At 32.7% G+C, this 24,708-nt stretch overlaps 3 protein-coding genes across 3 annotated transcripts; 2 read left to right on the top strand and 1 right to left on the bottom strand.

The window, feature by feature from the left end:
• The first annotated feature begins 1,295 nt into the window (after positions 1–1,295).
• Positions 1,296–2,342, top strand: LOC129313501 (hydrophobic protein RCI2B). Its single transcript, XM_054956690.1, has 3 exons — positions 1,296–1,451; positions 1,528–1,647; positions 2,021–2,342. Exons 1-2 carry the CDS (start codon positions 1,362–1,364, stop codon positions 1,609–1,611), a joined length of 174 nt encoding a protein of 57 aa, XP_054812665.1. The 5' UTR covers positions 1,296–1,361; the 3' UTR covers positions 1,612–1,647; positions 2,021–2,342.
• A 2,715-nt stretch (positions 2,343–5,057) lies between these two features.
• On the top strand, positions 5,058–6,274 carry LOC129313497 (agamous-like MADS-box protein AGL80). Its single transcript, XM_054956683.1, has one exon. It carries the CDS (start codon positions 5,687–5,689, stop codon positions 6,152–6,154), a length of 468 nt encoding a protein of 155 aa, XP_054812658.1. The 5' UTR covers positions 5,058–5,686; the 3' UTR covers positions 6,155–6,274.
• A 5,965-nt stretch (positions 6,275–12,239) lies between these two features.
• Positions 12,240–12,885, bottom strand: LOC129304366 (uncharacterized). Its single transcript, XM_054943995.1, has one exon. It carries the CDS (start codon positions 12,736–12,738, stop codon positions 12,463–12,465), a length of 276 nt encoding a protein of 91 aa, XP_054799970.1. The 5' UTR covers positions 12,739–12,885; the 3' UTR covers positions 12,240–12,462.
• Between the last annotated feature and the right edge of the window lie 11,823 nt (positions 12,886–24,708).

The raw sequence follows: 24,708 nt of genomic DNA on the forward strand, positions 1-24,708 counted from the left end.
ATAAATTAATTTTTCCATAAATTTTCTTTTCGTCGACTACTAAAAAAAGAACGCTTTTAAATTATTTTTTATAGGAGTATTTATTATTATTTAATGCTTTTAAATTCAAAAAAATATAAAGGTATCATTTTTGAGATGTGATATTAAAAAAAATACTTCATTGGATAAAAAAATATAAGTAATTTTTAAGAAAAATTGAACACCAACAAAATTCTCATTCCTATACAAATATATTTTGTTTATCCTTTTTATTCCTAACTACAATTATCAATGCACTTCATGATGGGTAAGAGATATATTTATGCAAATCTAAGTTAATAAATATAAGAAGTAAAATAAAATTTTTTTTAACCAAAATTAGCTTAGAGGAAATGTCTATATTTTGGATTAGAGGTAGTAAGACAATTCAAATATTTCAGTGTCCAATTAATGGGTTTTTCTTTAAATAGCCTTAATTATGAGCATAATTGATAAATTTCTTCTATTTGAAACATCTTATTAAATAAAGATAAATATAAAAAATATATAATTTTAAATATAATTAACTAACTCATTACAAGTGTAATTTAGTTAAAAGTGCATTATAACATTAAATGAAGGGAGTCTGTTGTTCTAGTTAAAGAGTCTCATTAATTACACACTAGCTTAGGATACTTGTAAAAATATCACATTAATTACACATTAAAATATTTAAAATGACTGGTATGTTTTAACATCAGACTTCAAAAAATGTATTGTAATATTGGACAGAGGAAATATAAATTTAATGGGGTAGAAGTTCAGAACTTACTAAATTTTTTATATAATTAATACTTTCTAGATTCAAAATATAAATATATTCTCTCAAATAATCTTGATTCAGAATATAAATAACTTATTAGTACTTGTAAAAATAATGAATTCTATTTTAATATTTGTCCTTATTACTTTGGATTGTCGCATTTGTAAATTTATAATATTTTTTTACTCATTGTAAATTAAATTAAAATTTAGGATAACAAGTGAAGAGAATAAAAATATTATCAACAAGTAATTATGGTAAAAACCTTCTTATATTTTGGACATGAGAAAATAAAGTTCAAGTATTTACTATTTGGTTGAAATAAAATATGTTGAAATTTACTCATTGGAATGCGAACAAAGTTTAATATTTGTATTGAATTTTTTTTGAGTCGAAACATAAATAAGGAGACGCGAAATGGACGAGATTAAGGAACCGCGTGTGCTAATGGAGAGACGCCACGTGGAGACGCGGTTGGATACGATGCACGGTGACATTATAAATAACGGTGCGGCCCGGAAACCAAAAATCAATCATCAGAGCAGAGCAGTTAAGTGAAGAAAGAAAAGAAACAAAAAAAATGGCAGACGAAGGCACAGCAACCTGCATCGACATCCTCCTGGCCATCATCCTGCCTCCTCTCGGAGTCTTCCTCAAGTTTGGCTGCAAGGTATTAACAACTCTAGCCACTCATCTTTCTCAATTCGCTTCTTCTGCTAACACACTAATTATATATGGATCTGCAGGTGGAGTTCTGGATCTGCTTGGTTCTCACCATTTTCGGCTACCTCCCCGGAATCATCTATGCCGTCTACGCCATCACCAAGTGATCACTGATCACTTATCACCGATCACCACCCCGCTTTGTAAGTCTCCCCCCTCATGCAAACTTCTCTTCTCATCTTGCCATGATTCTCATCTTACTTCAATCCGCATCCTTCGGCAATAGTACAGTCGCATAATTCCGATAGCCCCCCGTTTCTTCAAAACAATTTATAACTTTGAAGTGACGTTGTCAACATTTTCAATGGGCCATAAGTATGTGGGCACAAATGGGTCCCAAGTCCCAACCCAATTGCCCCAATTGGATTCTTGACGCTCGTGGTTAGGCGGTAATAATGAGGAATTATTATTTATTACCTGCTCTGCTGCTTTAATTTTTTGTCCGGTACTACTCTTCCGGCGACGAGATGCGACAAGCCGACAACTGACTTGGGTCGTCGTTCTCTTTGTTGACAGGTGGGCGCTTGAACAGCGGTTCGGGGGGTTTATGTCTTTTCCATTAGCCGTTCCATGAACGGTCACAGTAATTTTGTTTTTTTTAATTGGGGTCATATTTTCATGTTTATCCGTGTAGTTCTCCTCCGGATCTCCTGTTCACCCTTGATGCTCTTGTTCGATATGTGATGTGAATCTGATGGAGTGTGAATCTTATTAGTGGGTAGATTTCATATTTGAATAGACAGCCAACTTGCTTGGTGTCCGACATCATGTGATGATTGATATCTTAGAGATTGTTATTCGTTTCATGTGAATTGAAGAATGATAAAATTCCATCTCATCCATAATTATTCCATTATTGTTTCTTTAGCATCTTCTTAAGCAATCATATTACAGGCTTCCCGAGCGACAAAATATATTCCTGTACTGTTTTTGGTGGCTTTTCTACAACAAGTCACTGTTAGTCTTTAATAATATCTGTCATGACGGGGATCGATATGTTGCAGATATTCTCCAATACGAGCTAACAAAACGACACCGTTAATTACATAAAGCGTTCAATACTATCTTCGATCCTCCAAAATTATGATTTTGGAGCTTCGCTGGCAGGAACTGGCAAACTGCAAAAATAATAAAGGCCGTGTTTGGACATGGAAGCGATTCCATGGAGCTTCTGTTTCGCGGCGTCTGTGAAATTCGAACACGTCCGGGGAAGTAAAAACTCAAAAGTCGAAGATGTGAGAGGTGGAATATTATTTCACGGATAAGGTCAAAGGTGATCAAATTAACGTCAAAAGGAAAGGTTCCCAATCAATTGTGATGAGACGCGTCACCAACATAGTGCGTGGGTGGGTGCTACGACCTGACCTTGCGCGTTGGACTGAGATTTCCACATTGCATGTGAAAAAATAAAAATTCTATTACATGTTCGAGAAGAACCTCAAACGCGTTCAAAACGATGTTTCGGGACCTAATCCATAGTCTAAACTCTAAACCGACACCAGCGCGCATACTGGGGTTGGATTGCCGACTATATCTCTTTGTAATCAAATAAAAAATGATAAATTAATGAGGATGGGACGTGATTAACTGATGCGTAAAATACCATAAAACCTTACTTAGTTTGGTTGGGGTGACTTGGGAGCACCGTTTTTATCCACCTGTCCTTCAAGGCATCGGCATAACGAACAATGACACGCTGTGTTCTGAGTGCACGAAGGGGTGAGAAAGGAGACTAAGATGGATTAACATTAAAAATAAAAAAACTTTGTTTAGTGTAAAAGCTCCTCTGATTTAGAATCTATTACCTGTTCTGGCCTGATGTGCTTTAATCTGGCATCAAAATCAAAATAATTTATAAAAAGCCTTCGTACCACACAAAGCAAGCGTTTCATCTTTGAATTGCGTATATGAGAGATATTAGACACGTGACTAGTGTCAAAACCCCCGCACTCTGTTCTATCTTCCACGCTTTTCCTTTGATATTTATGCTCAGCAGTGCAATTTCATGAATAGATGAATTGATATTGTTTGTTAATGTGATTATCTGCACGACTTTCTACTTTTACATTATATTTTTTTCTCTATGAAACATAAAAAAAATATTCTCATTCTTTTTTAATATAGTACCAAACTTAAGAGAGTTAAGACTATAATCCATACCTCTCGTTTTTGTTTCTTTAAATGAAAAAACACCTCTTATTTCCTCCCCCCACCCCCTTTCCTTTCCTTCATTCTTTCTTTTTATTATGATTGTTGGAAATAGAAAAAAAAAAATGATACTCTTGCTAGTCCAGGTTTCTTTTTTAAACCTGGCTAGGCAGGTTGAAGACCATGTAAAATCCATGATGAAATTAATTGACATCAAATGTCAGAGTGAAAGAATATTTACATTTATTATTCTCCAGAGAGCTTCTTGGTTGCAATATTTGGACACCATGTTTGCCGTTCTAGCCCGAAGCACTGAGCCGTGTGTTTTCCTCTTCAGTTTTCAGCGGCGCCCCCCCCTCCAAAAAAAAAAAAAAAGATCTTTTTAAGTTTCTCAGTGACTAAAAATTAGGTAAGTACAGCAACAGATCAACTTTATTTAAGCTCCCCCCCTCTTTCACTCTAGCATCTTGAATTTTTATTTAGACTACCCCAATTGACAACTTGCTAGCACTTCTTTAAAGAAAATAACCATCCCTAAAAATTTAATTGTTATTGTATACCCAAGAATCAAATCCAAAATTTTGGGTTAAATTGAATCAACCTCCTAACTAGTTAATCAAAATGCTTAATGGTAAATTTTATCCGAGCATTATTTAATGTATTACATGATACTCCCTCTGTTTTCAAATATAAAAGGAATTACCTTATATTTTTTTATTGTAAGTAAAAGTATAAATTTCAATAAACATTAATTACATTTTTTTTTCAAATTATCTCTCATAAATAGATAATATATCATTAAACTAGAAAAACAAAGTAAACATCAATCACAACAACTTTTTGATCCAAACATTTCAATTTCAAACATCATTATTATAAGGAAAAACAAAACTTTAAATCTTTATACTTTACTCATATTTTGCTATAGATCCCTATACTTTTTTTAATGTGGTTTAGATACAACCAAACATAATTGAAAAAAATATATTTGCAGGTTCCAATAATCTCACTCAATTTTGAGTTAGATCCCTACAATTTAGTTTGTTTTAATTCAGCCCTCATCTATTATATATTTTAACCCTTAAAAGTTAAAATTAATAATAAATTATTAAGTTTTGAAAAACAAAAATACTATTCGAGTTTACAGAAAATTTAATTTATTACTTTTAGCCAACACTGATTTAATACACTGTTCACATTTTACTAATTTTTTAATGAAAATTCTTCATGTATAAAAAAATATTTAGAAGACAGCATAATTATATAAATTGAGTAATAAAAATTATGTAATTAATTCTAAAGTCATATAATCAATTAATAAAAATATAAAAGTTCTTAATTTTGTTTTTTTAAGAAAAAAAATTTAAGGACTTTAACTTTTAAGGATTAAAAAATTTAATTGATCAAATTATAAAGGTTTAATTAAAATAGAAATAAAACACAGACACGTAATTTAAAATTGAATAAAACTATACGCATCTACAGATATACTTTCTTTACAAAGTTACATTAACAAAAATGCAATTCGAAAACTGAAAGGAAGTGGAAGCATGACCAACAAGCGCTCAAAAGTCAAAAGACAAATACAAGGACTAAAAATTTGGGAAGCACAGCAAAGGATTGACTTTATTTAAATGCAATAACAATGCATTAATCATGCTATTAATGAGTGAAAGATACAACGAACATGTGTGACTAATCTGAAAGTAAAATGAGATCCAAAAGCGGTTATAATTTATGATTTCCGCCATTCAAATGGAAATAAGTGGTCACGTTGCCAATTTACCCAGCTCAAGTTCCTTCACGCAAATCATAAATTCTATACATTGGAAATCAGAGCCCAGATTCAAAGATCGTCCAGAAATGGAAACTCATTTAAACCTAACATTGTATCAAGCACCCCTGTGGGCTTTACGTGCTGCGCATTCATTGTCAACAGGTGAAGTAGAACTATAAAACGCACAGCCTGCCTAAGGTTATTGCACGCGTGAACAATTCTAGATTACTCTTACCTATATTCCTTGTCAACGCGCCATGACCAGAAACAGGGTTACTCTTGCATATCTCTCCAACGACGCTGCAAGGAAAACAACATATAAGAAAAGGAAGAAGGGTCTTGCCAAGAAGGTGAGCGAGCTAACCACTCTTTGTGGGATCGAAGCATGTGCTGTTGTTTTCAGCTCCTATGAACCTAAACCACAGGTGTGGCCAGATTCAAAAGGAGCTCAACAGGTAATCGCAAGGTTTCAGGATACACTTGCGCTGGATGAAAGAAAGAATTTGAACCAAGAGAGTTTTACTAGGCAAACGATTGCCAAAGTTAGCGTCCAGCTCAAGAAGCAATGTAAGGAGAATCGTGAGAAGGTGATGGAGCTAGCTTTGTTCCAGTGTGTTGAAGGGGAAAGTCTGGATGACAAGACGATAGTGGATCTTGATGACATTGATTGCCTGATCCAGAAGAACATAAACAACATCAGAAACAAGATGGATGAGTTTGTTTGAAGCTATTTTCCTTACGTTAGGACTTAATGTTATTTACTAGTTAAACAGATTCACCGCCTGATAAATGTAGAATCTTGTTTTTGGGCATTTCATGTCCTAAATCCCATTTGAATTGTGAAATTTTATAGGTGAACATTAGAACCTTAGTCCTTCTAGAGCAACAAAAGAGAGATAGACAGAGGGGAAAAGAAGATTCACTACCTTTCATAAAAGAGGCCACCGAAACAGTGGCTTCAGGAGGAGTAATTGACCTTGATTTAAAAGTGAAATAGAATAGCAGCAAATATAAAACAACTATCGAAATTGAGCCAAATATCAGTCATATATATGGTAGATGGTTGGAAAAAAAGTGCTTGCAGGTAGTTGTGTATTGTAGACCTAACTTTCTGCCTAAGATCCCAAGTTATGTTGACACAAATCCAAGTAATTCAAAAAACATAGGAAGATAAGTGGATAGTTAGGAAAGCAGACTCGGTGAAGTAGTTTCTACGGCATAGGGAAAAAAGGGCTATCAGCCTACCACCATGTGAAGACAGGATCGCCGACTGCCGGGGCTACTGCCGTAGTGGCAATGAGCTCTTGACTTTGCAGATTCAAAAACTGTGGAAGTTTAATCTCAACAGTTTGTATAAAACATCAAATGATTATAAAAAGCACCATCTGATATCATACCAATAACTAACTCGGAGGGATTTGGGAAGTCATCTGCATAAGGTGATTATTTTTCATATCCCTCGCGTGTGATCCCGGGCATTTATTCACTGAACAGCTACAAATTTTCGAAGTAAAAGCATCTACGAAGACAACGTCAATGCTAAGATGAAATAAACCAAAAATAAGTTAGTGACAGTTAATTTTCACTTTCACATGTTGATCATGACACCGCTACATAATTTATATCACTAATAACACGTTTATCGTTGTGAATAACGGATGTTCAAGACAAAAACAGAACATGCTCTTCTTAGAAGAGCTAGGAATATCCTATCCAGATATAAACCTAAGTTGTCTTCAATATGTAATAATCTCGAGACCCGATACATGAATTTAGAATCTACGGAAACCGTAACACGATACTCTAGAATGATTAGCTAAAATAGGCCAATGATTGTTATAAGTTTCACAAACTCATTGTTTTGACTTTTGACATTAAAAATAAAAAGGGAACAGAGAAAAAAGTATAAAAGACTTGATCTTTAAGAAGTTTCCACTTAACGATCAGTCATTTGTAATATTCTAGGAGAATAAAAGAATTGCTCAATGGAATTTAAGATTACCATGGCTCCCCCAAAAATAGGTGATCTTGAAATGAGCAATACGTCATAAATCATCACGCTAGGACAAGGATAATATCTTAAAGGGAATCCAAACGTGCTACTAGTCGTATCACGGCATGATCACCAGGCGATTGCAGGGGCAAACACCAAAGTGAAAGCATTCTTTGTAAGGGCAAGATGAATGCTTCATTCACTTCCATTGAGGGATCATATCAGAGTGGGGATATCAGAGAGCTAGGGTTTCAAAGGGGGAGATTGAAATTGAAATTCAGACAGCCAAGAGCTAGAGCTTACCGGCCTCGAAGCTTTCGATAAACGCAAGCTATGGAATCCATGACTTTTCCGGTGGGTATCCTTTCAAAATATATAATCAGGCCTTGTTAAGGAGGAAGCCTAGTTTCTAATTAAATTAAAATATACTTAATTTTAAATTATTTAATTTATAATAAATTTTTATTATTAATATTATTAACATATTAAAATTTATATATATAAATATATAAATTTAATTAGATAAAAATATATTAAATATATAAATTTTATATCATTTATTTTTCAGATGAGAGGAAGTTATATGAGTTGTACTGTACACTTTTTTTTGGGAAATCTTTTTCGTTACTTTTTTTTGGCAGGACTTTTTGGTTAATTGATACATCTTCCCATTCAAAATTGGGCCTTCAATAGAGATTATTGGTCCCGTTATGGGCTTCTAGTATCGGGCTTTAAAGAAACATCGTGCATTAAGGCCCAATACTCTGATGTGCCCATTTCAGCTCAGGGGAAAATAAAAAAACACTCAAGTGGACATGTGAGCAAAAATGAGTAATGTGTAATTTTTTTAATTGATAAAGGAGTTACGTATAAATTTGGCCGAAATATTTTATATGAATTTTTTATATAGTAATTTTGGTTTTATTTCAATAAAATAAATATATTAAGAACCTAAATTTGATCTAAATAATACAAATTAGGGATACGCACTATTCAAACGGGCAACGACAAACGCAGCAAACCGTCTCAAAATGGGCCGTACCTTCTGAGCTTATTATGGTTCCGAGAGTTCTGCATATTCCAATAATTGAATTTATATTCAACCTTTATCATTATTCAAAAATTAACTATATGGTTTATGTGATTGTTTACAAAATGCATTTTTCTGAGAGTGATATATGAAAATTTGGGGTCTTTTTGCCAGGATCAAAATATCAAGGCATGGGATCACAATCAACATGAACATCTCACAAAGTAAAGTAGTCAAAAAGAGCAAAGCTTGTCATTTTGCCCATAGTGGGTTTAACACAGAATCGAACGGATTTTTTTTTTTGACCCGGAAATCCAACGGATTCATTGCCCCACAAAAGGAAAATCTAACAGAGATCTCAGGAGGTGCTTCTTTAATGTTTTTAATCATGGCCTCAACAGCGTTATAATATTCCCTCGGCCCCAAGCCTATCTGGTCATTATCAAAATCATGGACGGTTAATATGTAAACACACATATAATGAATGAATTCATTGCGCGGGAGGCAAGAAATGAGAAATAAAGCGAAGGATATTGGTAGATGGAGATGCAAGGTTCGGTCGGGTTGAGAAGGAGGATCCATCAGAGAGGCAGACAACAGACGAGAACCACTGGAGAAGCAGCTCCACTTGTCTGTATCTCGGATGAAAAAGTATGGAATCTACCTTCCTTTATTATTAATCTCAAATGCTCACCATTCAACATGCGTTGTCTCTTGCACTTTGATTACATGTATAGTCTACCTACTTCTCGCTCATTTTCTACTTTAATTATTTTAACACTTTGATTCCTTCTTTCATCTGCTCTTTATTTATTCCGTTCATGTGTATATTTTTAAAATTAATTAGGCTAAGGTATACTTTTGATCTTTTAATTTTACTTAAAATTTTATTTTGATTCCTTAATTTTATAAGGTATATTTTTAGTCCTTTAATTTAACGTTAATCATTATTATTTTAAAAAATTAAACTTAATAAGTTAACATTTAAAAATATTTTATTAATATTTAAAAGTTCAATGTAAAATTTTGTGTGTGATGAAATTAACAATATTATAATTAAAAGATTAAAAATATATTTTGAAATTAAGAGACTACGATGAAATTTTATATAAAGTTAAAGGATTAAAATTATATTTTTGCCAATTTTATCCACAAGGTTCCATTTTGATTTCTTAATTGTGTAACTAAAATTGGAACTCAAAATTCAAGCACAGGATCTTGAACTGTACCTGCCTATGCTAATTACAATAACTTTTACACAATATAACGAGACTTCTCATTGTCTCTTAGTTACGGGACTAGCAATGTATATGACTGTGGCAATAATGTCTGATTGTTGAACTTGAACCAGGAGAACTTGGAGCAAATTAAAGACACGTATATTACTACTGTACAGCGAAGACTACCTACTGTTAGAGTTGTTTTTAATCGCAATGAATTCATTCATGCATACAATATCTCTCGCAGTTGGGAAATCTTCACTTCCATCTACAGAGCCAGCAGTCTCTGCACCAGATTCCTTCCTCCGTGTCTCGATTCAGAATAAAGAGAAAGCATGCAGAGTTAACAATTAAAGCAGATCCAATCACAAGCGACTGATATGTACACATGAACGGACATGCGAGTTGAAAAGTGCATTGTGAATTAATGATAATGAGAGACGTCTGGTGTCGATCTTTTTGAAAGACAGTGCAAGAGACAACGCATGTTGAATGGTGAGCATTTGAGATTAATAATAAACGAAGGTAGATTCCATACTTTTTCATCCGAGATAGAGACAAGTGGAGCTGCTTCTCCAGTGGTTCTCGTCTGTTGTCTGCCTCTCTGTTGGATCCTCCTTTTCAACCCCACCGAACCTTGCATCTCCATCTACCAATATCCTTCGCTTTATTTCGCAATGATATAAGTGTGTTTACATATAATATTGCATTATATATACAAGGCTCCTCTTTAACTAAGATTCTCAAACTCGCATTACTCTTTGCAGCGAATCGTGGATGGCGTTACAGAGGAATCTTGCACTTGGTTCATCTAATTCACCTGACGTGTCTGCAAATTGAATCGATCCATCACTTGAAATTAAAACTCACGAAATCAAGCAAACTTTCCATCATTTGTGGAACCTCAACATCTCTATAGCTACATCGTTTCGCAGGCCAGGCAAGCTCCACGTGTCTTCTATATCCATGACTTGTACTGGCAACCTGTTAGCAGTATAGCTAGCTTTTCTTCCTTCCGGCCCAAAAAAATTCCTACAGCTGTTAGCAACATTCATATATATGTGTGTGTGTGTGTGTGTACGTATTACATTATTTTTCAAAATTTGTGGGGAAAGGAAAAGGATAATGTTAAATAGAAAATTCTAAATTTAGAATTTTGAAAACCTTTTCTCTGTTCTTACTTGTTGCTAGGTGTTGGTTGTATTTTGTTTATTCTTTTGAAAGCAATCTTCTCATAGTACAATTAACTAAGATAATGTTTGAATTGGTAGATTATAATTTTGATTTTATATTTAAAATATTACATTTTAAATCTCACATTTAAAATTAATATATTTAAAATATTTTGTTGGGATAATTTAAAAAAATTTAAGAGGAGAAAAGAGACAAGTTAGGATTTAAAAAAAAATTGAAAATTGAAAATTGAAAATAATGAATTTTTTTTTACTTTTAAATCAATAAGAAATGATAAAAAATACAAGAGTTATGAAAATATCAATAGTGAAAACACAGAAATAAAGAGATATTTGAAGTGATTATAATTTCAAATGACTAAAACAAGATGGAAAAAGGATTTGAAATAATAAAAAAATTATAAAAAATGGATTTGAATTTTAAGTAAATACAAATTCATAAATTTTTATACATCTAGATGAAGGATTTGGTTCAAATTTAAATTCAAGTTTAAATTCCTTTTGCTTCATTTTATAATTAATAAAACTTGAATATTGAATTAATTTAAAATATTTCAATTTGTATGGAATAATTATTTGTCTGTAATTAAAGATATTGAAATCATTTTAATTGTATAAACAACTAGTGATTACATAAAATAACTAATTTTCGTTGCATGAAATAACAAAAACCAAATTCTGTCTGATCATCTTAGTCTTGTTGCTACCATGTCAATAGATAGCTTCTTTTTATTTAAAACTAGCATGAGTCTTCAGTAAAACAACTATAAGAGGGAAATCAAATTAACTAGCTAGATTTATTTTCACGGGCATATATTTATCAGTTTAACTTCTGTTATTATTTGGCTCCATTTTCTCGCTCGTTTTGCAAGAAAAATTAACACATACACAAGTTCAGCTTTTTTGATTTTGTCAACTATTAAGCAGCTAGCACACTAGACCCCTTTTAAAATTAGATTCATTCTTCATGAGTACTTTATAAAGAGAAAGCAATCAAAACTAAGTATAAGACATAATTACTTCCAATAACTAACAGTATAAATTAATGCTGTTTTAATCAAAACGGGTGGATTTCTTTCCTTTGCCTTTTCCTTTCTCCACTGCCTTTCCACTTTAAAAATGAACTGTTTAAATTAAATTTATATTTTTATAAATTATTAAATCCAAATTTTTAAATTCAATTTAATAGTCTAAATTTGCACTGGTTTCTTTTTGCAGAGGAGAAAATACATCTCTTAATCAAAAATATGGGATATTGTTCTTCAGAAAAAAGTCGTATAAATATTGAAGTCTGGATGTTCTGATTTATTATTATTATTGTTATTATTATTATTATTTTAGAAAATAAGAAAGAGAAAACAGGAAGAGAACACAAAAAGCAAAACACCCACATATACACACACACACACAATACACCACTTCTAAGTGCCACTTTTTCATCAAGTTCTACGTACAATAACATTGTAGGCATAGATTTATTGCCATTAATTGATCAACTACAGATATAATCAACACTTAAATCAGAATAGAGAGCACGAACGAAGAACAGACTTGAATAATTAATGGTCTAACGGAAGGATATCCTACTAGTAGAAAGCTACTCGACCGGAGCTTGCAAGCAATGAACTTCAGACTCGGTGACTTTCTTCTTGTAACGTGCAATGAAATCTGCAGCTTTCTTGTCAATGCCCGGCTCAGCTGCCCCCCACTGACCTCTGTCCTCGTCACTCCGCCACACCTTTGTCCACCCCATCGACGTCCCTTCACCGCTATGCTCGGAGTAATCTTCTCTCCTGCTGGACCTGAAGATGTTGAAGATCGACGTGAACGAGGATGACGACGACGACTTCCTCTGCCTGTTGTTTCCCGCCATGATGTTTCTTGTCGTCCTGAGTGGTGGTGGGTGAGAGATCGAAGAGTGGTTAACAAACACTCGGGAATTGAAGCGTCTTGGCTTCGATGGTTGGAATTTGAAGATCCCGAGGCTGAATATTTATAACCAGAAGCTGCTGGGGCATGCTTAGCGGAAGCGGCCACGGCAGAATCAGATTCATCATTTCAAGTGATTTGGTATGACCAATATTCATGGACCGAACAAGTTGAACAGCTCCGGTGGAAAAGACCACATAGACAAGGACAAGGACAAAGAACAAGAACAAGATTCTTTGGCTATACTCCATTGGTTTTCGAGTAGCCTCGGAGTTGGTAGATGGTTCTGTTGCAATAGGCTTTACTTTTTCTTCCTCCTCCTTTTCCTTTTCCTTTTCCTCTATGACTACATTTTACCGCACCTTCTCTTTGATCTGAGTAAATATTGTACTATCTACACACAGATATGTTATGATTTGCTCTCTTTCGCTAACCGGGGCAATCATTCTTCTCCTTCCTTCTCCTTTCTCTCATTTGCCAATACTGTTGAATTAAATTCTTACCTTTTTCACCAAAGCACCTCCATTTTTGCACGTTCACACTGCCATTAATTCCGTAACACTGCAAATTGTAGAACTCTCAGCAAGTACCTGCTTGGATACTTTAAAGCATGAAAAGGTAAAAATACTTAAAAAATAATCAATCGGAGCACTCAGTATCATAAAGTGAGAAAAATAACATATATACTCATAATGTTACGTGAATGGATGTAAAAGTAATCAAACCATTAATTTTATCCCAATGCCGTTGACTTTAACCATTAAATACTGACTATGCATGCCACATGTTAGGTTTTACTAATATGGACTAATAAAAAGATAAAAATACCCACGAAATCACTGATCAAGAGCAAAAATACCCATAACATTACTAGAGTTAGTACAAAAGTGACAAATTCATCAAATATTTTAAATATTGATAGTTTAGATGATATCTAAGAAAAAGTTGATGATTTTTTTTGCTAATGTAGACAAAAAATATTTCTATATGAATTTTTATGGAGGTTGATCGATTATCATATGAATACCCATAATATTATTTTAGTAGGTGCAATAGTGACCAATCAATCAAAATCTATGTTACATGATTTCTTTCCATCATCTCATATTCCACCCTCCTCCTCCCTCCCTCTTTACTTATTTTTCTTGTCTGCAAAACTTGAAATTTAACATAATGAGATAGGTTATACACAATTAAAGATTAAGACTTAGCATACCTTCTACACCACTCTACTTTAAGAACATTGTCACAGTTTTAAATAATTTTTATTCATGATAGATTCAAAATTTTTAAATAGTTTTCACTATTACTGTAAAGAAATAAGCGATTTAATTTAATATTTGGTCAAAATAATATTTTATCATATGATATACATATGATGATCGACTAACTTTCAAAGAATTTCATCTAGGAATATTTTTTATCCATGTCAACAAAAATAGTCAACTTCTACTTAGATTCCAGCTAAATAATCAACACTTAAGGAATTTGATGGGTTTGTCACTTTTGCACCAACTTTGATAACGATATGAGTATTTTTACTCTTGGTCGACAATTTCGTGAGTATTTTTATCCCTTTATAGGCTCGTATTAGCAAAGACTAACAGTGACATGTATAGCCAGTATTTAACGATAAAAGTTAACAGCTTTAGAAAAAAGTTTACAATTTAATCACTTTTGCACCCACTCATGCAACATTATGGATATTTATACCCTTTTTTTCACTTTAGGATATTAGGTGCCTCTAACTAATTATTTTATGAGTATTTTTACTCCTTTATCATCTTTTAAAGGGTACAAGCATGGGAATTTTGTAAGTTTAATTTTGCCATATGTAGAGATTATATATCTAAAAATTAAAAGATAGATTAAAAACATATAAGATTTAGGATGTGTATCTAACTAAATGATTTAAACTATTTTAGTGAAGTGATCAATTACCCTCAGCCATATACTCAATATAAAGAATTTAATAATTAACAATATGTACCTTACTTTTTTGTGGCACTTACCCTCTTGTGTGCTAATTTTAGCAGATGACACAATTTTACACTCCTCAACATGTCATTATTAACTTGTATTATTCCATTTCTATTTATAAGATAAATTATTATTTTTTATTTTTTTATATAAGCAAAATCAGATATTTTAATAAGTATTTATTAGATATTTCTTAAATCACTCCTCATAATTTACATTAACGAGAAATAATTAATGCATACTTATATTAATTAACATAGGACATTTTAGTTTAATTTTTTTATTTTCAAATATAATTATTATCATTAATTAATTTTCTTAAACTATTTGATATATATATATATATATATATTATATAGAAACGCATGGAGCACACACACGTGCATACACACATACATTCCTGGGGAGCAACTCAAAATGGCTTTCTTGATTTGGTTCGTGCACATCAGGAGATAGAAAACGTTTCGGAGTTTTTTGGGATATTTAAAGCAAATTTAAAGTTGATATATATATATATATATATTCCTCCTTTTGTTGTAAGGTAGCCGTAGAAGGTCCTGTTGATTGACGATTGATCAAGAGGTTCCTACCCACCAGCTGCAAGACAAAGGCTTGAAGCACACCACTTATTAGATCTTCGTACGAACAAGATCATGGAGGATCAAACACAAGTGAACATGGGATATGGGACAAGGGTATTGCTTTAGCTGTGTCAAGCTTTTCGGGAATCTTATAAATGTCCCAAAATTAATTTAGTGTTATTAATTAATTTGTAATGAAGAAGGAACCCAGTTTGGCACACCCAACTTAATATTGTGCTCTTAGACACGGATCTCCATATCTTATTCCTTCCTTCTTTGCATTAAGCACTGATATTTTAAGACGGTGAGATGATATTTCCCAGCTGTAATCATATTTAATTAAATTTAAGCTTTTTAAAAGCTGCATATCGACTCAACAGAAGAATATACACTGCATATATTTTCATACGCTAATTACTTAACCCTCACGCTTTGATCAGTTCCTGTCTTCCAGAATAATGTCGTCGAAATGCTTGGGTAAAGATTTCCCAACTGCGAGAGATATTGTATGCAATGGTGGCTACATGCAACATGCAGTGTTTTCAAGGTTTGGGGAATGAGTCCATCCGTATCATTGATTGAACTGGACGTGCGAGGGGACAACCTGAGGGCTTAAACACCCCACGCTTAAAGTTTCGGTCTTTAGTGCGGAATTTCATTTTATGCTACTGCCCTTTACATGTATAGTCCACCTACTTCTCGCTCATTTTCTATTTTTATTATTTTAACACTTTGATTCCTTATTCAACTGTTCTCTATTTATTCAGTTCATGTGTATATTTTTAAAATTAATTAGGCTAAGATATGCTTTTGATATTTTAATTTTACTTAAAATTTTATTTTTGTTCCTTAATTTTATAAGGTGTATTTTTAATCCTTTAATCTTAATACTTTTAGTTTTAAATGATTATTTTTTGTGTTGATCATTGTTATTTTTAAAAAATAAACTCAATAAGTTAACATTTGAAAATATTTTATCAATATTTAAAAATTCAATATAAAATTTTTTGTGTGATGACATTAACAATATTATGATTAAAAGATTAAAAATATATTTTGAAATTAAGGGACCACAATGAAACTTTATGTAAAGTTAAAGGACTAAAATTATATTTTTGCCAATTTTATCCCACAAGGTTCCATTTTGATTTCTTAATTGTGTAACTAAAATTGTAACTCAAAATTCAAGCACAGGATCTTGAACTGTACCTGCCTATGCTAATTCCAATAACTTTTACACAATATAACGAGACTTCTCATTGTCTCTTAGTTACGGGACTAGCAATGTATATGACTGTGGCAATAATGTCTGATTGTTGAACTTGAACCAGGAGAACTTGGAGCAAATTAAAGACACGTGTATTACTACCTACTGTTAGAGTTGTTTTTATTTTTTAATTGGATTTCAGTATTCCGACCTTAGTTTGATTACTTAACTAAGAATTTTTATTTTTGCCCTCGCTTTTCTCAATTTCTTTTCAAGCAAAATCTTTAAGTTCTTGTGAATTCTAAATTCGGCTCAAACAATATTAAGAGACTATCAAAATGTAAATGTTGCACACGTGCGACTTTTCCATCCAAGAGTTTGCATGGTGTATCATATTGAAAGTGTACATATATCAACACACACACACACACACACACACACACAAAGATCATGCAAACGTTATTCATTTGAGTACAAGAGACTTTTTAAGTGCAGTTATCTTGCAGTGGAAAAATCATTGAGAAAACTACCACACGTAAGTAGGTGAAATGATGCTAGATTTTGATCTAATGATATTAGCTACTCAATAAATAGTTATTGAACAGAAAAACATCTATCACTTCTCAGATAAAAATTAGCTTTCAATCTTATGAATATAAAAATTACATATTTCAAAACTTGCCTTGTTTAAGCCTCGGTGCTCTTCAAGTTAATTGATATCATTGATTATCAAGTACTAATAGTGGCCTCTATTAAACTTTGTAAAATTATGTATGTACATTATGTTTGTCTTTGCATATCAGAGTAAGTTAATTAATTTGATGGAACTTATTTTAAGGTTATATGTCTTCAATTCATACATTCTTTAGGTAATCAATGTTGAACTTTTCAATATATTTTATCTTGCTTTTGTCTTTGATTCATTCATTTTTTTTCCCTTATTCTCTTCGCCTCTGTTTATACTTCTTTTGAGTCTGAGAGGTTTTAGGTCTACAATCTTTTTTTTTTTCCTCTCTCCCTTCTTCTCTTTGATTTTTTTTCCTTTTTTTTTGTGTTTCTCAAATTGAATAACTCTATATGCATGATATTAAACTTCACAAATTTTTTTTTATCAAAATAGTTTAAGTGAATTTGATAAAAATTTCCTTAAGCTTATATACATTCAATTCATTCTTAAATTCAATATGAGATTTTTTTTAATACATTCTAATATTCTCCACATAAAACAACAATATTCCATTAAAAAAAATCAACATACGAAGAGTTAAATCTCAAATAAAGATTTAATTGTTACTTTTTTAACCATAGAGTACCAGCGTAAAATTTTGGAGCATGTAGAGACGTGAATACAGGCTCACACACCCGCTCTATAACCGTACAAAATTTGCAGGATGGTGATCGATTGCTTTTCTAGTTTCCGGCAGAAGTTTTTACGGATTAATGAGTTGTAACTCAGCTTTTTCATTATTAATTCTGCAAAGCCAGTCCAAACCTCAAACGACAGTTATATCACAAGAAACTGTCTAATCATCTACCTTTTCGAAGTTATTCATTCGTATTATTCTCTCATTAAATTACAGTAAGACAAGGGTGCGCTGCTTTCTATTTTCGGCTTTAGATATCCTTGGAAAGGTGAGATGATGATCTTCTGAAGAACTAAATTATTTATATACCATGATCATCTGAACTTACAAAGCTATATTGTATAAACATAATTATTGTGGCTGGGAAATACGTTTCTTGGTCTCGGCGGCGAGGAAGGCCCGGACTTTGATGTCAATACCAGGTTCAGCCACTCCCCAGCGACCTCGATCTTCATCGCTGTGCCACACTTTTTGGGCCTTAATCCCATGTTCATAGGCTCCTTCATCCCAGTACCTGTGCTTCTTCGACTTGAAAAGGCTGAAACAGAAGAAACTCGTGGCAGACTTCTTCCCCTGTCTATTATCGTTGCCTCCCATCGTCGTGTATTTGGCTAGCCCTGATACAGAACCTGGCACTTGTCTTGCTTCTCTGTTGACATGGTCACGAGGCGGTGTCTCGATATATATATATATATATAGCAGAGATCAAGTGTTCCATCTGCTAAACAGATAAACAGTGAAGAATCTCAATATAAATGGTTCTAGTGAAGCTAGCCGACATGTCAGCCAAATGAGGCCAGGGCACATTTCTTGCGCTCCGATAGTTTCGTACTTGATAAGACATGCATAATGCAATACTCACTTTTTCAAGATTCACATTATTTTATTATTGTCACTTCAGTTTTTGTTCTTTCCATTTTAAATCGCCTACCTAATTTCTGAATCCGCATCCCTTAGCTGGTTGGTTTACATCTCTACTCTGGAGAATCGACCTGCACGAGTTAGCTTGCTTTCTTTCTTTCTTTGTTTTTTTTTTTTGGGTGAAAATGAGTTAGTCTTACGTATTTTCACCGACATGGCGCGATCAAACACATTCAGTTGTTTCAACACTATAATTTTAGCGATCGCACCCTTGAAATTTTTTACCACTGCCTTAAGTTAATCGTAATAATAGCTGTTCTTTTTTTTTTTTTGCCCCTCACTTAGCTCCCGCTAGGCAAAGAGTGGGGATGGAACCTTTGATGTTCATGTCAATGTTACGATTTTTTTCGCCAGTGCCACTGAAAATTATGCTAGTACAGGGGAACCCTGCAATGCAAAGCAAATATAATGCTCGAGACTTTGTTTAGCATTAACATATTAGTAAAAGTATATTTTTAGTTCTCTAATTTTATATAAAGTTTTAATTTAATTTTTTTAATTTTGTAAAATATATTTTTAGTCTTTTAATCCCAATATTGTAAGTTTCATATAATTATTTTGTGTTAATCATTGTTATTTTAAAAAAATTAAACTTAATATTTTAACATTTGAGAATATTTTGTCAATATTTGAAAGTTCAATGTAAAAATTTATTAGAATAAAATTAACAATATCAAGATTAAAGGATTAAAAAAATACTTTTTAAAATTAAGGGAATAAGATAAAATGTTATGTAAAGTTAAAAGATTAAGTGTATACTTTAACCTAATATATTTTTGTCCTCATGTTTGGGTTTCCAAATTTAACAAAGCAGTGAAAGAATCATGCATGCTCCCCCCTCCCCGAAGAGTGGCTCACCTTTTACCTCTTTATATGTACCTTCTTATAATGTTCTTGCCAATATTCAAGCTACCCTCTCTATATACCCCCTGTCGATCAACACTCTTTTGTTTTGTTTTCGACTTGACCCCGGACTTGGGGCAAGAAGCCAAGAAGATTTACCCAGACACTGTGATCATTTATGGATTTGATATCCAAATATATGTATTTATTTTAAGAATCAAGTCCACAAAATTAACCCCATAAAATCAGTTATTGATTTTTAAAAATAAGAGATGGAACACCGGCCATAAAAGACGGCATCGTTGTAGTGATTTGTTATTATCGCTGAAAACTTTCAACAGCGATTTTTCAACTTTCGATCACTAAAAGTTAATTTTTTTATAGTGTTAGTAGAAAGAAGAAAAGATTTAAAGTTTCGTGACACTTACAATTTATAATCACTGTGCACACATTAGTATTTTTCATGACAATTACATTCCTAAACCTTAAAAACATCAATTAAATAATGGTACACATTTTTTAATATTTGCATGTATGGCCTGTGTATTGAATATAATTTCAAACATCAACGGGATTTGCCTAACAATTAGCGAATAATAATAAAAGGTGAAAATCTTTGTGCAGGGCAGCATGCGTAAATGATCAAGAGACCCCTCGTTGCGGCTGGCTGCAAATTAATGTCAGTTTAAGTGGAAAAGCAAAGATACATGCCTAATTTGTAAAAGGAAGTAGGCTAGAAAAAATAAATAAATAAATAACGAAATTAAATAGAATGTCGTGGTGTGGAGCATGTGTTGGCGGACACGTAAAAGAATCTAATTCTATTTTTTGAAGGCAGCGGTAACACTTAGTTGGCTAAGTTCAGGTTAGGCCTCTAAGATGGCATATAATATTGCATTATATATACAAGGCTCCTCTTTAACTAAGATTCTCAAACTCGCATTATTCTTTGCAGCGAATCGTGGGGGCGTTACAGAGGAATCTTGCACTTCCTTCATCTAATTCACCTGACATGTCTGCAAATTGAATCAATCCATCACTTGAAATTAAAACTCACGAAATCAAGCAAACCTTCCAGGCATGTGTGGAACCTCAACATCTCTCTAGCTCCATCGTTTCACAGGCCAGGCAAGCTCCACGTGTCTTCTATATCCATGACTTGTACTGGCAAGCTGTTAGCAATATAGGTAGCTTTTCTTCTCTCCGGCCCAAAAAAATTCCTACAGCTGTTAGCAATATTCACACACACACACACATATTATGTACACAGCATTATTTTTCAAATCTGTGGGGAAGAGAAAAGGATAATGTTAAATAGAAAATTCCAAATTTAGAATTTTGATAACCTTTTCTGTTCTTATTTGTTGCTAGGTGTTGGTTGTATTTTGTTTATTCTTTTGAAAGCAATCTTCTCATTGTACAATTAACTAATATAATGTTTGAATTGATAGATTATAATTTAGATTTTATATTTAAAATATTGCATTTCAAATCTCACAATTAAAATCAATATATTTAAAATATTTTGTTTGGATAATTTAAAAAACATTTAAGAGGAGAAAAGAGACAATTTGGGATTCAAAACGAAAATTGAAAATTAAAAATGATGAATTTGTTTTTATTTTTAAATCAACAAGAAATGATAAAAAACACAAGAGTTATGAAAATATCAATAGTGAAAATACAAAGATAAAGAGATATTTATAGTAATTATAACTTCAAATGACTAAAACAAGATGTAAAAGGGATTTGAAATAATAAAAAAAATTATAAGAAATGGATTTGAATTTGAAGTAAATACAAATTCATAAATTTTTATATATCTAGATGAGGGATTTGGTTCAAATCTAAATTCAAGTTTAAATCCCTATTAATTCAAACAGCACAATAAAAAGTACATTTTTCTCCTTTTATTCTTCCTCATCGTTTGTTTTCCTTTTTTACAAAAAAGATGATTTAACTTTCTTATTATGATATACTGTCCATTCAAAATTTGCATTTTGCACCAGTATTTCTGTTATTGATAGAATTGTCCTTCTGAAATCCTGGCTTTATTTACCTAATTATGTTTTTTTATAAGAACATTTTTTAAAGAAACATGAAAACAGGTGCAGAGTCTTGTAACTCGTAAGAAAAAATTTGATTGGCATCTTTTTGCCCTATTCTATTTTTCTTTTCATTTGTGGTGGGTGGCGGAATTATATATCGTAATAATACATGATTAATTGAATGTTACGATATTTTTCTTGTTCAATCAGTGATGGTTATATGCTATCACATGTATAGCGATCGATCGAGATTAGATAGCACTGAGACTCATCATAATGATCGCTAGTACTGTGTATAATTATATAGGAATGTAATCTTCATCATTTAATTTATGTACACACACATATGTATGTTCAACGAAGGTCATTTATATAAAATCATTGATTTTAGGTGCAGAGTTTTGGTCGTGGCTTTTGATTGAGCTGATGACGAGTTCGAATGACTGGTGCTAGCACGCGCAAACCGTACATCATATAACTAATCCACAATAGCTATACCAACAAAATTATTTAATGTTGAATGCAATGTTATATATTCATATTGTGATTGTAATAGATGACAGGCATGTTTATAATTTGCCCCTAGACGGTGCATATAAAACAGACGTACTAAACGTTACAGTAATGGACTAGTTATCCCTTATCAATATACGTACTAATAGTAATTCAAAGAACAAAAAGGATTTGAATGATGAGTGTACATGATGAACAGCGAGACAAAATGCGGGCGAACTTTTATTTAGCCACATACACCAACATCAAGCTGATTCGAAGACACGCTTCTTTTTGTCGGCAATGAAAAACCCAGCTATTCTGTCAATACCAGGATCAGCCACCCCCCAACGTCCCGCGTCTTCGTCGCTCGGCCAGATTTTCTGTGTCTTCATTCCATTTTCATGACCATCACCGTGCCCTCCCCTCTTCTTCTTCAGCTTGAAAATGTTGAAAATTGACAAGAAACTCGACGAAGACTGGTTCTTGCCTCCCATATCTGTGTGCCTTTTTGCTTAGCTTACAGAATACAGATTATTAAATAACGCTACCTGTCGTTGTTGGTTTGGTTTTCTATCCAAGAGGGCAAGACAGCATATGGTTTTATAGCAGAGGAAGCCAACAGTGAAGGAATCTTAATTAATTATATTGGCTCTGAATGAGCGACGCACATTTAATTTTGCTGTGATCCGCAAGTTCCGCGTACTTTCATTTAAGATTAAAAAACAAGCCAAAGTCACTCGTAATTGGGTTGTGATGGCACATGCATACATTTATGCAGATGATATATATGCGTTTTATATTTGCGAATTAACTTTAATTTGCCTCAAGCGGTGGTTTCTTCTCCCTTGGCTTTACAGAATATTCAACCAGCAGCTACATTGAATCTGTACCTGATTTACTTTAGTTTCCCAAACTGGCCGTCCAGTATTTCTCTTCTCTGCTCATAATATTCCGTTGCACTTTTCACTACAAAACACTCGTGTGATCTCGCATGGGTTTGGCCTAACAACCACTTAATTTGTTTAATAATAATAATGTGGAGGCAGAAAATGTTGTTGATTGTTGCAGAGTCGTCGAATTTTGATTCTTGCGTGCGTTGTTGAGGCTGTACCTCAAGCACTGATCTGATCATTCTCTGAAGCATCGTACGGTGTTTTTAGGCATAAAAGTGGTGAACGCGTAAAAATAAAGAATCTAATTTAAATAAAGCTGTACGCGGTAACACCACAATAAATGGTTCAAATTAACCCAACTGAAATATGCCATCCTGGCCGAGAATTAAAACAATTGCATGCTCAGATCACAAGGATTTTCCTATCAATCACTATTTAAATAATATTCAATCTGCAAAATGAACTGATTAATACTGATGTAGAGCAAGCATGAATGCAGGCGGGAATTAATGTTGTGATTGTTGCAGTGAGGTTGAGATGTGTACGTGTTGAATATTGCAAGCATGTGTGGTTTAAGTGCGAGGTGCGCACGCGTATGTATTTATGGGGGGAAAGAGATTGATGAGAGCAGAGGTGTCAATTGAAAGGCTAGGACCTAAATAGGTTGATCCTTTTAAGCTCGATTATATTTTAGGGTTCTATTTTTAGTAACCTGGCCCTAATTATTTTTTTTAATTTTTTAATTTAAAAATTTTAAAAAATATATTTAAAATACTAACAAAATTATTACACATCACGTTAAATCTAGGAAAATAAAATAAAATCAATTCACGCAACAAAATTTTTAAGTCTAATAAAAAAAACATCCCAAAATCAACTTTGATATCAATTACACATTGGTAGCATCATCAGCTAAATCTTGATGATTTTCATAATCATCAACATCAATATGATTTGATCCTTCTCCTTGTAGATCCTCATAAATGGCAAATATGTTAAGCTTTTTATATCTTCCTTCTTCATCCTCATTATCTGCAATAAATAATAAACCAAAATCATAATTTTCAAGTATCGATAGAATGCAAAAATATTCAAAGTAAGTAAATAATAGTAAGTTATCCTTCAACTCAAAACCATGCAACCAATTACGAGTATAAATGATAGCCTCAACATTATTTGAAAGAAGAGAACTCTGATACTTTGTCAAAACACGTGGACCAATATTAAAAACTGATTCACTAGCCACAGTAGTGATTGGGACACTAAGAATATCAGCAGTTATTCTTGAAAGAATTGGAAATCAATGTTGGTTGTTTCTACACCAATTAAATACATCTAAATTTTTTCAATTATGAGGCTTAAGTATTGGTTCGTCTAGATAATTCTCTAATTCAGACTTATCCAAAGAAAAATAATCTATACTCGTATAAATATCTTGATAATCTTGCATTATAATTTCCAAATAATTAAAAAAATATCACTTAAATACTAATAAATTAAAAAATATTAATTAACTAGGTATTTAAAAGTTACATCAATTGTATCATCGAAAGTGGTTGTTGATGATGTTGAAACACTTGCA

The sequence above is a fragment of the Prosopis cineraria genome, unplaced genomic scaffold (genome assembly GCF_029017545.1).
Source record: "Prosopis cineraria cultivar Desert tree isolate PC_DT_omini unplaced genomic scaffold, ASM2901754v1 PC1, whole genome shotgun sequence".
In the NCBI taxonomy this organism is placed as follows: Eukaryota; Viridiplantae; Streptophyta; class Magnoliopsida; order Fabales; family Fabaceae; genus Prosopis; species Prosopis cineraria.